The sequence below is a fragment of the Malania oleifera genome, chromosome 5 (genome assembly GCF_029873635.1).
Source record: "Malania oleifera isolate guangnan ecotype guangnan chromosome 5, ASM2987363v1, whole genome shotgun sequence".
Lineage (NCBI taxonomy): Eukaryota > Viridiplantae > Streptophyta > Magnoliopsida > Santalales > Ximeniaceae > Malania > Malania oleifera.
This window is the reverse complement of record NC_080421.1, coordinates 49,632,380-49,644,871: the sequence shown is the minus strand read 5'-3', so window position 1 is coordinate 49,644,871 and position 12,492 is coordinate 49,632,380. Positions and strand designations below refer to the sequence as shown.

Here is a 12,492-nt window from a genome sequence, read left to right as displayed (position 1 = left end):
GATAAATTAAGGAATGAACATATTTGCGGTAAGTTAGGTGTAGCTCCTATGGAAGATAAGATAAGATAAGGGTGGGAGTCAAGGACGATTTATATGGTTTGAGCACTTGCAACGTAGGTCATATAGTGCTCCAGTGAGGAAGAGTGATTTAGTTAGTGTGGGGGGCAGTAGAAGGGGTAGGGGTAGGGGTAGACGTAAAGTAACTTGGAATGAGATAGTAAGGATTTGATAGCCCTGAATTTGTCCAAAGAAAATGATTGCATAAATTGGAGGAAAATGATTCATATAGCCGACCCCACCTAATAGAACTTAAAGTTTGGTTTTGTTGTTGTAACAATTAAGTAAAATAATTATTATTGTTTTTATTTTTATTATGTATTATTTTGATATTTTATTATTTTAATTATGTTTATAATATTATTTGACTTAAGGATGGAAATTAACATTTTTTAATTAAAATTTTAATTTGTTTTAGTTTTACAAATATTAACCAAACAGGTTGCTGGTTTTTTATTTGTAGTTTACGTTTCTGGTTCCTAAGGGATTTTAGCATTTGTTATTATGGTAGAGAGTGGGTCCAAGGTTTAGAAGCTTACTAAGGATATATTTAATTGACGTTTAATTACAAGAAGAGTGGAATAGATGGAGTCATGGAACAGATAGCTGGAAACTCTGTGCAGCATAATGGACTATGATTTTATGTAACTGCGGTTAAGTTTTTATTTACCAAGAAAAAATTCTAAGGTTTTAGGGCTTTATTGGATAGATAATTAGGATAGTGACTAGGGTTGCAAAGAGAAGGGCAAAATAGAAGTTAAGCTGTTGTGAATAGTGCATGCAAACTGTTCCTGAGAGGAGAAGAGGAAGAAGAAGATGACGAGGACTGATGAAAAGGGATAGAACTTAGGAAATTCATTTGGGGTTTGTGAGAAATTTGCTTGCAACCACCATGAAATTCCACATGGTCAGAAGAGAGTACTGTGCCAGAAAATTGGTATTCATTCATTTATTATTAAATTAAAATCCAAAAGACGACAACCCTTCTATATATCCCACACTTGGCAATCCTATTACCAGTCAACATGTTTGAAAAGCAAGAAACATCTAAAATAAACTCAACTTTGGATTGTGTAATTGGAAAACTAGAATTGCTAAAGAACTCTTGAAAATTACCCTACAAATAACTCACGAAAATAACCTGTCCATGGTTACTTTGAGATAGAGTGACTTTCCTTCCATTCCTTTGGGTGCACTCCCTTGGCTTTTTTTGGAGATTACCACTTTTTCAACCTCATGAGAGATTGGAGGGCAGTGCTCTTGTAATTGATACTTGTACTATTCTTCCTGGTTCTTTTAGTAGTTTGTAGTTTTATGTATCTTTGTAACCCAGGGAGGAGGAGGACTCCTCTATTTTGTACTTTTTTTTTATTGCTTTAATAAAATTGTCTTCTAACCAAAAGAAAAAAAATCAACCACGGAAATCACGTTCATAAAAAAGGAAAATTACAATTGTGCTTAAGATACATTCCTCTAGAAACAATAAACAATCCTAAAAATAAAGTACAGAAGTTAACTAGCATTTTATTGATGCTTTTATTGCCCTTCTCTTTCTCTCCCAATTGGGAAAAGCTTGTTCTCGAGATTTGAAGTGTTGGATTAACACACCATTTATGCGTTGATTTGCACCTTCAACTTTAGAAAATTAGATGTTTGTTGCAGATACCACTTTGCGAAGCTGGTTTCACATATATTGTTGAACTTATCTAGAAAATGAAATTCAATGGCTGAAACACCTTTAACCCTGTTATTATCTTGACTTTTGTCATGACTAATAGGATAAGAAACCTCCTCCTTGATGCTACATCTGTTAAGCTTGTTTCTATAATTTGTAATTTCAACTTTAGAATGGTGGATAGGGCTGTGGTTTGGGGGTTGGTGAACGGCATGGAAGTGGGGAGAGAGGGAGTCATGTTTTTCTCATTTTCAGTTTTCAGATGATAATATTTTATTTCTAGATGATAATGACCCTTCTTTTAGATGTATTTTGGGTATCTTCCATGTCTTTGAGAGGGTGTTGGGGTTTAAAATAAATTTGGGGAAAAGTGGGTTAGCAAATATTAATGTGCCTCTTGAGCGAGTTAGGGAGCAGGCTTCTGGGGTGGGGTGTGGTCTTTTAGATTGGCCTTTGGGTTACTTGGGGTTCCCTTTGGGGGCAAACCTAGATCTGCAGGCTTTTGGGACATTGTAGTGGAAAGAGTGGCCAAGAGGCTGGGATGATGGAAGGGGTGCTCTTTTCCCTGGGGTTTGAGGGGGAGGGTTTAGAATCACCCTTATTCAGGCCTGTTTATCTAGTATCCCCTTATATTATTTTTCCATTTTTAAAATTTCTGTGGAGTCTGCAAACAAGATTGAGAAAATAATGAGAGATTTCTTATGGTTTGGAGTTGGGAATTTCCAGGATCATTTAGTAAGGTGGGATGAGATATGCAAGTTAAAATGGAGGGAAGGCTGGGTCTTGGAAATTTGGTGTCTGAAAATATCTCTCTCCTAGCTAAATGATTATGGCATCTTCGTTTAGAAAATTATGCCCTTTGGCATAAAGTGATTAGAAGTAAGCATGGGTTTGGTGTGAATGGATGAGATACCATTGTTAGTTTGCGATGTTCTTTAGAGAGTCCATGGAGATCTATTTCTCAGATTTATCCTTTATTCACGCACATTAATTTTGTGGTGGGAAGGGGTTCTTGGATTTGTTTTCGGAAAGATCCGTGGTTCGGGAATGATGTTCGATCCACATCTTATCCTTGTCTCTCTTGATTGAGCTCAGGTAAGGTTGTTAGAATCGGGATTCTAAGTGGGACCATTTGAGTGGTCAGCAGGATCGAGTCATTGAATCGGATCAAGAATCGCAAGATTCTACTTTCAATGTAAAATAAATATTGAAAAATCATATATGTGGAACTTTATGCCAACACTTAAGACTAAAAACTTGGTTAGTAACTTAGTAAGTATAAGAAGTTAAAAATACAATAAAAAGTTCAAACAATAAAAAGAAGAAAAAGAAGAAGAGCAAGAAAAGGAGAAGAAGAAAAACAGTGCTCACTATTGAGTCTTTTCAAGAAGCAAAAAATTTGCTTCAAAGCATACCTCCACAGCTCTGCTGGGCCAGCTGGCTTGGCTCTTTTCTTGGCTGCTGCTGATCAAACAAGAACTCTGTTGAAGAGGACTGATGTGTTCTTGTCGAACACCAAAGAAGGAAGAGGACTGAGCACTGAGCACCGAGCATTGAGTTTTTGTTGAACCACAGGAACTCTGGTTGTTGAACGCAAAAGAACTGTTGATAAAACAGCAGTACGGCAAGCTGCTGCTGCTCAAACATCAGGCACCAGATGGATGGCTCTCTGGTTGTCCAACAGGAGAGAAATTCAGGTGCAGGGTTGCTGAATTTCAATGAGTAGAGGACTGAGATGTCGAACTCCAGGGAAATCAGGTGCAGATTCTGCTGAATCTATTCACTGATGGGAGGCTGGGATCCATTTTGCCCCAGTTTTAGAAGACTTTGAACCAAACATAAACCTTTTGGGGCCTTTGGTCGTATAAAAACATGTATTGAGCCACATTATTGAAGCCCAAAAAGGAAAAAAAAATCCTAATCCAGGCAACAGAGTCGGATCTGTACGATTCTATGATTCCGATTCTACGATTCTGCTGATTCTTTTACGATTATACCTTGATTCTACTTGATTCCAATTTTTGTTGCGACTTGGATCGTTTGGGTGAATTTGGACCGTAGATTCGTATGATCCTATGATGTAGATCGTGATTTTAATAACCATGAGCTTAGGGCAGGATTGTATGATTTCTTTCTTTGTGGTAGATTCGGTTAGCCCTCTGGTTTCTTGGAACTTCCATTTCAGAAGATATCTAAATGATAAGAGAGTTGATGGAACTTTCCTCCTTGTTGTCGTTATTGGGCTTTGGATCCGCCGGGGGGGGGGGGGGTTGGGTTTATATTCTTGTAAATATATTTTTGATATTTTGACCCCTTCCAATTTTTGTTTACCTCTATACTTGTGTATTTGGAAAGGCTAAAGCTCCCTTAAAGATTAAAGCTTTCTTTTGGCTGATTCTGCATAATAGAATCAATAGTTCAATACTAATAATCTGTGCAAATCAGGGGACTTTTGAAGTCCTTAATGTTTGTGTGCTTTGTTTTTTGAATTCTGAATCTACTGCTAATTTTTTCTTACACTGTGTTTGCTTGGAGCATCTGGAGTAAATTATTTGGCATCTTGGGAGAAGCTTGTGTTTGTGGCATTGGTGGAAGAAATGTTGGCTATTTTTTTTGAGGGTTTTGGAAGAAAGAAGGATAGAGCTGCTCTTTGGAAATGTGGTATGTTTGCAGTGCTGTGGGGATTATGTTTGGAATGTAGTGCATGAATATTTTTGAATCACTTGAATAGCAAGTGTTTTTGTTTGTGTTATTTAATGTTGTGTATTATTATTCCCTTTATATCCACTTGAGATAAAATCAACTCATCATCATCTGAATCATCAGCACTGCAAGATCCAACATCAGTTTTGATTTTTGCATTGCCATCTTGAATGATATTTTCAGATTGAAAAGTTACCCTAGAAATAACCCTTAAACGTAAGTTAAAAATGAGAGAATTACCCCTGGAAATGGGAGGGATGTTTCGCTTTATCTCTCTCATTCTCTCTCTTCTCCTCTCGCAATCTGTGTATGCAGCTATGAAGCCTACTGCTGTAGGGTATGTTGAATTGAATGTTACAAATCGAAGGAAAATCCTTTGATCTGCAGTTGGACAAGAGCAGGGGGGTTTCGTCTTTGCTTGTGGTTGAGAATAATGTTGTTTGAAACAGGTGGGTTAGGTTTTGCAAGAGGCTGCATCCTGGTTCAGTGATGGATTGTTGGTTTTCAGTTGGATGGAAAAGGGGATTTGATGTATGCGCAAGGGTATCACGTGGTTTTGGCTATCAATTATCTGGATGAAGGTGGGATTGTTTTTGGAGTTAGGCTTGGGGTGGAAAGGTAAGAAATTTTCAGTATTTATTCCTGGCAGAGCAAAGGGCGATAGGTGGTGGCACTTTTTGCGAGTGATTTTTGCGTGTTGGCTAAGGAATTTCAGAATGATTTTCCTCACTCCATATAGAAAAGCACTTTATTAGTTAGAAAAAAATAATATAAGATGATGAGGTTAAGAAATTCTCAAAATGAGAAATGAAGAATACATACAAAACAATAAAGGCTTCCATTCCAGTGAACACACAGCCTGCACTAACTGCCCAAAGAGGTGCCAAATATCAACTCCTACCCCAAAGCAAGTTTGAAACCAGCTTCTTTCCATTAAAATTCATCAGTTTTAGTCCAACCTGTAACCATATTAGTCTTCTGCCTTGTGGCTCTTATGGTGGTTTTTGATGCTTAAACATGCGTGTTCAGACCTTAATGGGTTTACCCTTCTTGAATAATGTGAATTTAAGTGATGTGAACATTTCATGAAATGATTTTTAGTGTTTGGAATTCTGTATCACAATTTTGTTGAGTATGTTTATTTTTATGCTATTTTATTAATGACTCATGTTAGTGTTGTGGAAGGTTTGATGTGTGCTTGAATAGTATAAATGAGGTGTTGGATATGGTGTTGTCAGTTGGAGTCTTGCAGTTGCATTTTGGGAATTCTAACCTTGCATAAGTGCTCTCAGTGATTATTGTTTTAAGTTTTAGCTATATCCTTCTTTGCTAAATTCAGAATTTTCTCTGATTTGAGTATTATTTTGCCCCCCTGCAGGAGATGTATACACAGGCTGGATCTCAGTTCCGTGATGAACTTCAGCGGCATCACCTTCCTACTTCTCTGGTGATGTTCAAACTGCTAATATTCCCTTTTTAATCTGTGATTTCATTCCCAATGCGTTTGTTGGATTCAACTTTCAGTTATGTAGCTGGTGTAATTTACAGTAAAAAATTGATCCTACATGAGTTGATTTTATAATTCAAAGCCTAAAATTTAATCCTACTTGAGCTGATTTAATTACTCAATGTTTGTACCTTGCCACATTCAGTTGCAGCTAAAAATACTGATGTTTTTATAACAATGCAGGTAAAAGACATTAATGCCAGGCTAGAGAGGATTGAACCGAAGATTCGATCATCAGATGGAATTTTGGGTAATTTTGTAACTGGTGATATGAAGCCTGCCAGTATTAACCCAAAGAAAAGCAGTCCAAAAGCCAAGAGTTCCACTCGTGAGATTTCTCTCTTTGGAGGTTAGTGTGCTCACACTTAAAAGAAGTATTAATACATCTGAATATTTGTGAACAATCTATTTTCATGGGATTGAGGGGAGCCTTGTCAGGGTTTTTTATAATATCATGGCTAAAACAAATATGACATAGCATGGCTGACTCATCAAAAACAAAGGATTAGCTGTTTTATCGAGTCAAGAAATTGACACATGATTTTTTTTTCCCACATCTTATTTGAAATGCAAATGCATATGCATATATACTTCGCTTTTTTTATCAGTGAAAAGAATGAATTCGTGAAAGGGCACCAATGGGTGCTAAACCAAGTCTATGCTTGTCATGTGTCTGTGTTTTAAATTTTAGTTGGTCTTCATATGTGCCTATCAATCTGTTTAAGTATATCAATAATATTTTTTAAGAGGTTATATCTACCAATCTGTTTATCTTAAGTATATCAACAACATTTTTGAAGAGGTTAAAAGATATTTATTTTTTTGATCAGCCAAAAAAAAAAGAGAATTCATTAAAGGGTACCAAGAGATTAAAAGGTATTAGATCAACAGTAATTCAAGTACCTTCATTTCATTAATAAACCAATGAAACTATATCGAGTAGTTTAATAAATATAAACTTGTCTCTATCACAATAGGTTTACATGCGGTGTATGTATTAAACCACCCTTACGTTTTCCTTGTCTTCTTAAGGATGGTAGGCTGGGAAATGATGCAATAGTTGACACTGAGGGGCTGGAGGTATCGAAAAAAGATTATTTTCATGAGCTACAAGGGTTGTTACTTGATCCTAGAATACCTGTTAAGCTGGAAGGAATTCCATGCAATTTAAGATGAGTATGCTGATGGAATGAGTTTGCCAGATGAGAATATTAAGATGGATGTTTGACAATACAAGAAAAGGTGGCAGGGGAAATGATTGCACATTGGATATCTAAAGAGGTGATGAGAGAACCATTCTAGTTAATTTGGACAAGTGCTACGGAGGATGCACTAAGGCAAGTGTGATGTAGAAAGAGAGAAGACATCTGTGAATCTATTTTATTTAATTGTTGATATTATTTATGAAGACATTTCAGGGTTTATTTTGTAATTGGTATTTCTTTTATTATTTCTTCTTTACCTTATTTAGATTTAGTGGAAAAGCTTGTATAAAGGCTTCATTTTTAATTTTGCGTAGCTTACAAGATTGAACATTGAGAACCTTAATAGTGTTTTTCCATTTCATTAAATTTTCTTTTCTTTTTTCCTCAAATGTTGTCTTAACTCTTCTTTGTCTTCCTTGCTATCTTGCTAATTGGTGCTGCATCAAAGCATGTGTTTATTGATGTGGAGGATGCTGTAAATGCTAAGAGGATAACAATAAGAACGTGGGTTAAGATATAGTATAAAAATATTTAGTAAAATATAATGTTACTGTAGTGGTAATCCTAAATAGAGCCGAATGGGAAATTATTCATGTCGACAAATCCATATTGTTGGAAAAAAGGCTTTGCTGTTTGATTTGATTAACACCTTTTTCTGGTCTATGGTGCCGCACTTACCATATATATGCTATTTATATGTTCAGTTATAATATTTTGATGCCTACTGTTGTATTTTTTTCCCTTTATTGGCTTTTAAGTTTTTTTTTTCAAATAGATGTTTCACTGTCAGTTTCTGTTGTTCTTCTACATGGTTGTTGGAATCAAATATTTGTATAATATAGTGCATTTTTTGACTCTAGATATCTGGAATGCCTATTGATTAAAAAAAAAGAGCAAAAAGATTATGGGGTTATAGATTATAGGTGTTGACTAATTATGCTAGCAATTGTTATAAAATTGATTTCAACATGCTTGTCATATTCGTTGTTTTTGAAAAAGGTATTTTTCAACTAGACAGGTTTCATATATGAGTATCCATGTTGCAATTTGTTTTTGCTAATAGTTGTGCCTCAAATAAAATTAATTTTTCTTTCTGTATATGCATTGTTAGCTTTAATGCAGCATGTTTTAGATGCTGGTGTGCTTGTGTAGGTCAATTTTCTTTAAAAGTTGTTATTCTTTGTTGGCGTGATATTTTGAATTTTGGAGTACTTTTCCATTTGAAATACATTGCCTGGGTAGTACTGGTAATTATTTTGGTATGTACTCCCCACTGTTGACTGGTAAAGTTTAGGTCTATAATAAAATCATTTGTAAGTTATTAAATTGTGTACTGAGTTGAATTTTTAACCTTTTTCGGAGATTTGCTAATGCACTGATAGTGCGCATCGTTGATGATCGTTGATGTTAACTTGCTTTTTCACTTGTGCAGGGGAGAGCGATATAACTGAGAAACCTATAGAACCTGTCAAAGTTTATTCAGAAAAGGAACTTGTTAGGGAATTTGAGAAGATTGCTTCAACTCTTGTGCCAGAAAAAGATTGGCCTGTCCGCATTGCCGCCATGCAGAGAGTTGAGGGTCTGGTTTATGGAGGTTGTTTCTCCCCCTTGCCCATTGTCTTCTATCCTTTTCCTATTATAAGATTTAGATTATCTTATTTTTTTTATATGAGATAGTTCAGATTATTATAATTTTTTTTCATTTTTAATTTAAAATGTATTCTAAGTTAGGCTACTTTTGATGGGGTTGGAGAGCTGCACTTTATCATATAGGAAAAGAAAAAAGAGCCATTATTTTGAAAAGATGGTTCACCTAGCCTACCTGCATTCCAGCCCTAAAAGAATTTGATTTTTTTGGAATTTCATATCAACTATTTGTGCTAAAAAAGGAAGTTATTGAAAAAATATTCATGCTCTCATGTGCACGTGCAGAGTTGATGTCAAACCTCAGTTGTGATCATATCGCTATGGTCAATTCAGAACATTGTACATTTCTCCTCGAACGTTTTTGTAGTTCCTCATAAAGAATTTTGTTTTGAGTGAGCTACTTTAACCATTGCTATTCTTTCTTCTTATATTTTGTAATATATGGACCTTACATCAAGCTTATCATGGAGCCAATGAAATTATTCATCAAAGAATTTTTGCAACTTCAGGGGATAGTATTACCCTTGCAACTAGAGGAGATGATTTGTTTCCCTTGCCAGAATTACTATACTTTTGGTTATAGAGCCATGCTTGAATTGATATCCGCGACTTGTTTCATCTTCAATTATTAAGGCATTTTGTTGTGCAAGGTTTTGTTCTTGAGTGAAGGTTTCAAACCTGAGTTGCATGTTTGGAGGGACTTATATTTTTTATTTCCTTTTCATAGAATGAAGAAAATAAGAAACATTATGGGATGAAGCCAGCGTGTTTCCCTTTCCTTTATTCTTTTTTCCCGAAAAGTATTGGAATGGGATAAGTGAATATTTTATTTGTTTGCTTTTACCTGTTCTTGTATTTATGGTTTTTGAGTTGTTCAGCTTCCTTGGTCATGGACCTTGATGATTTGCTAGGCTTCCTTTGTTCTGTATGGATGTTCATATTGGCTTTATTTTTGGAATGCATCTTGTGCATTTTCTTTTCTTTTCATTTCATTAATGATTTTTTGAATGAAAAAGATTTTTTTTAATGAAAAAGGAAGCATATTAAGAGGAGAGAAATGGTGAAGCACATCAAGGAGGATAATACATTCTTCTAAATGAAGGAGGAAAGTTATAATAAAAAAACAAGAAGAGAACCAAAAATACAAGAAGCGCAAGCCAGCGTAGCCAACTGTGCTGGAAGTCGGAGAAAAAATTCCATTAAAATAACCAGATAAATCCCAGAGAGAAGCAAAGAGAACATTCTGTCCCAAGCAAAAGACACAGAATGAGCACTAAGAATATGAGTTTTCCTCTCCATCCAACCATACACCCCAAAATACCACATGGACTGCACAAAACCCCATTCTGTTAACATCCTTACACCTCTCTAAGTCTTTGTAAGAAGTTGATATGAAAGTCTCCAAAAATCTCAGGCACATTCAACACACTAAAAAGCTTTAAAACTTATTCCAGAGGCTCCAAGCTGCTGAATAATACAAGGAAAAATGATAATGTGACTCATCCCTACTGAAGTACATCACACACCAGGAGACTAGGACTTATATGCCTCCTAATCTGAAGCAGATTGTTTGTTTTTAACTATGCTAAGAAAAACTACCTAATAAAAACAATAGCCTATGCCATAAGAGGGAACCTTGGCTTTCCAATTACAGATAACGAGAGGGATAGAAGAATGAATCAAGTGTGAATAAAATGATTGCAAGAAAACTCCCTAAACCGCCCAGTGACCATATCCTTGAATTGATTGTGGAAGAAGGCTGTAAAAAGTCTACAGTACAAAATGAGAATGTGATTTTATAGGGCCACTTATACCAGGTCGCTTTTACTGTGTGATCTCTTGAGGAGTGTTTGAGTTAATTGTATGGGTGCTTTTGTCATGTCGTGAACTTTTTGAATCACTAAAGCATTTGACTGCACAACTTTCTGTCCTTTTTTTTTTTCCCTAGTCAATTCATATTTGTTGATGAATCTGACTAAAAAAAGAAAAGAAAATTAGATTGGAAAATGTAACGAGGCTTAGTATTTTAGTTAAGGAGGAGATATTAATTTATCTGTTGCTCTCATTTTATGATAACAGGTGCTGCTGACTACCCTTGTTTCCGTGGACTTCTAAAGCAACTTGTTGGCCCATTAAGCACACAGTTGTCAGATCGAAGGTCTAGCATAGTAAAGCAGGTGTGCTGGAATTTTTTTTTTTAATCGAATTCCAGAATATATAAAAATTCTTGTGCACTAAGGACACCAATTTGGAAATAGTAAAATTTTAATTCTTTTGGTGTCAGCATGAAGCTTGAAATTCATTGGGGAATGTATTATGATGAACATGTATTTGAATAATAATTATTATGTGATTCTATGTCTCTGTAATTGCAGTGTTATGCTTCTTGTAGAGAAGCTTGAGAAAATACAATCCGCTTGTGATTGTGACAAATTGCAATTTTATTGAGACTTGAATCTTATGCAAGCTCTTTACAACGCACCTATCTCTTTCGTTTCTTTTGAGGGGGCTCTCTTTTGTGGGATTTCCATTTTTCTAGGTATCTCAATGAAAGGGTGATTGACAAGCTTACTACCTTGCTTACTGTGTTGGATCTGTTCCTTTCAATGGGGATGATGAGAGGGTTTGGGAGAGTGATTCTTCAGGTCTCTTTTCTTCAAAACCCTTTTTTCCTCCTCTTCTCAAAAATCCCTTCTCCCAATTTCTTCCATTGGGACCACATCATTTGGAAGGCAAAGGTCCTTTTAAGATTTGAACCTCTATATGGATTGTGACTCAATAGAATAAGCACACATGATTTGTTATAGACAAGAAGATGTATAGGTTTCTAAGTCCTGATACATGCTTGATGTGCCCTGAGTCCAATGAAACAAACTTTCACCTTTTCCTCCATTATCATGTGGCGACCCACCTCTGTGATGCGCTCTTTCTTTTGTTTCAGTGAAGCTTGGGGGGCACCTCAGAATGTGGGAGATCTTTTTCTTGTGAGACATTGGAGTTTTGGCTGAAGTAGGAAGGGCTGTGCTTTATGGTGTGGTGCAGCCTTCAATATCTTGTGGACCCTTGGATAGAGAGGAATGTGAGAACCTTCAAGTGTCACACAACACCTTCTAGTCTGTTATGGGATAGAGTTGTGTTAGCATCTTCTGGGACTAATTTGGATTTATTTTGTTTTATTTTATTTTATTTTTTGAGGGTGGTGGTGGTGGTGGTGGTGTTTATCACTGTTCAACATTCAAAGGGGTTGGAAGGCAGCTCTTTTGTAATTTATTTGGTTGTTGCTTTCAGACATCATCATATCCTATTATTTTACCATTTTTCTTTTGTTTAATTTTTTTTCCTTATCCAAAAAAGGAAAAAAAACTTGACTAAGCTAGAGAACATTGAGACACTTAAAAATTTAATAGTTTATGCTTTAGTTGAATTCAGCCACTTGATCCAACCCCCACAGAAAAACAATACCCAAAATGAAAAGGCATTTTATTACCGTAAGTTCTAGAAAAGAGAAAATGATAATTGAATGCTTGCTTCATCTCTAAAGAAAAGCGAGGGATCATGCTTCTTCTAAAAAACTTACCGCTACACTCTTTTTTTGCGTGCTTCAATTTTTTGTTGGTATAAGAGCTGATTTAGGAGTTTTTACTTCTAACATAGCTATATCAACCTTGATTGTTGTATGTTGTTTGTTCTCTCTTTAA

At 35.7% G+C, this 12,492-nt stretch overlaps 1 protein-coding gene across 2 annotated transcripts in view; it reads left to right on the top strand.

Annotated features, from left to right (window-relative positions):
• LOC131155731 (CLIP-associated protein) overlaps nucleotides 1-12,492 on the top strand; it is a 47,258-nt gene that overhangs the window by 16,139 nt on the left and 18,627 nt on the right. For both annotated transcript variants that reach the window (XM_058109095.1, XM_058109096.1), the window contains exons 4-7: nucleotides 5,814-5,882; nucleotides 6,126-6,291; nucleotides 8,580-8,741; nucleotides 10,874-10,971. In XM_058109095.1, the coding sequence (XP_057965078.1) occupies nucleotides 5,814-5,882; nucleotides 6,126-6,291; nucleotides 8,580-8,741; nucleotides 10,874-10,971 (495 nt within the window). The remainder of the gene's footprint in view (nucleotides 1-5,813; nucleotides 5,883-6,125; nucleotides 6,292-8,579; nucleotides 8,742-10,873; nucleotides 10,972-12,492) is intronic.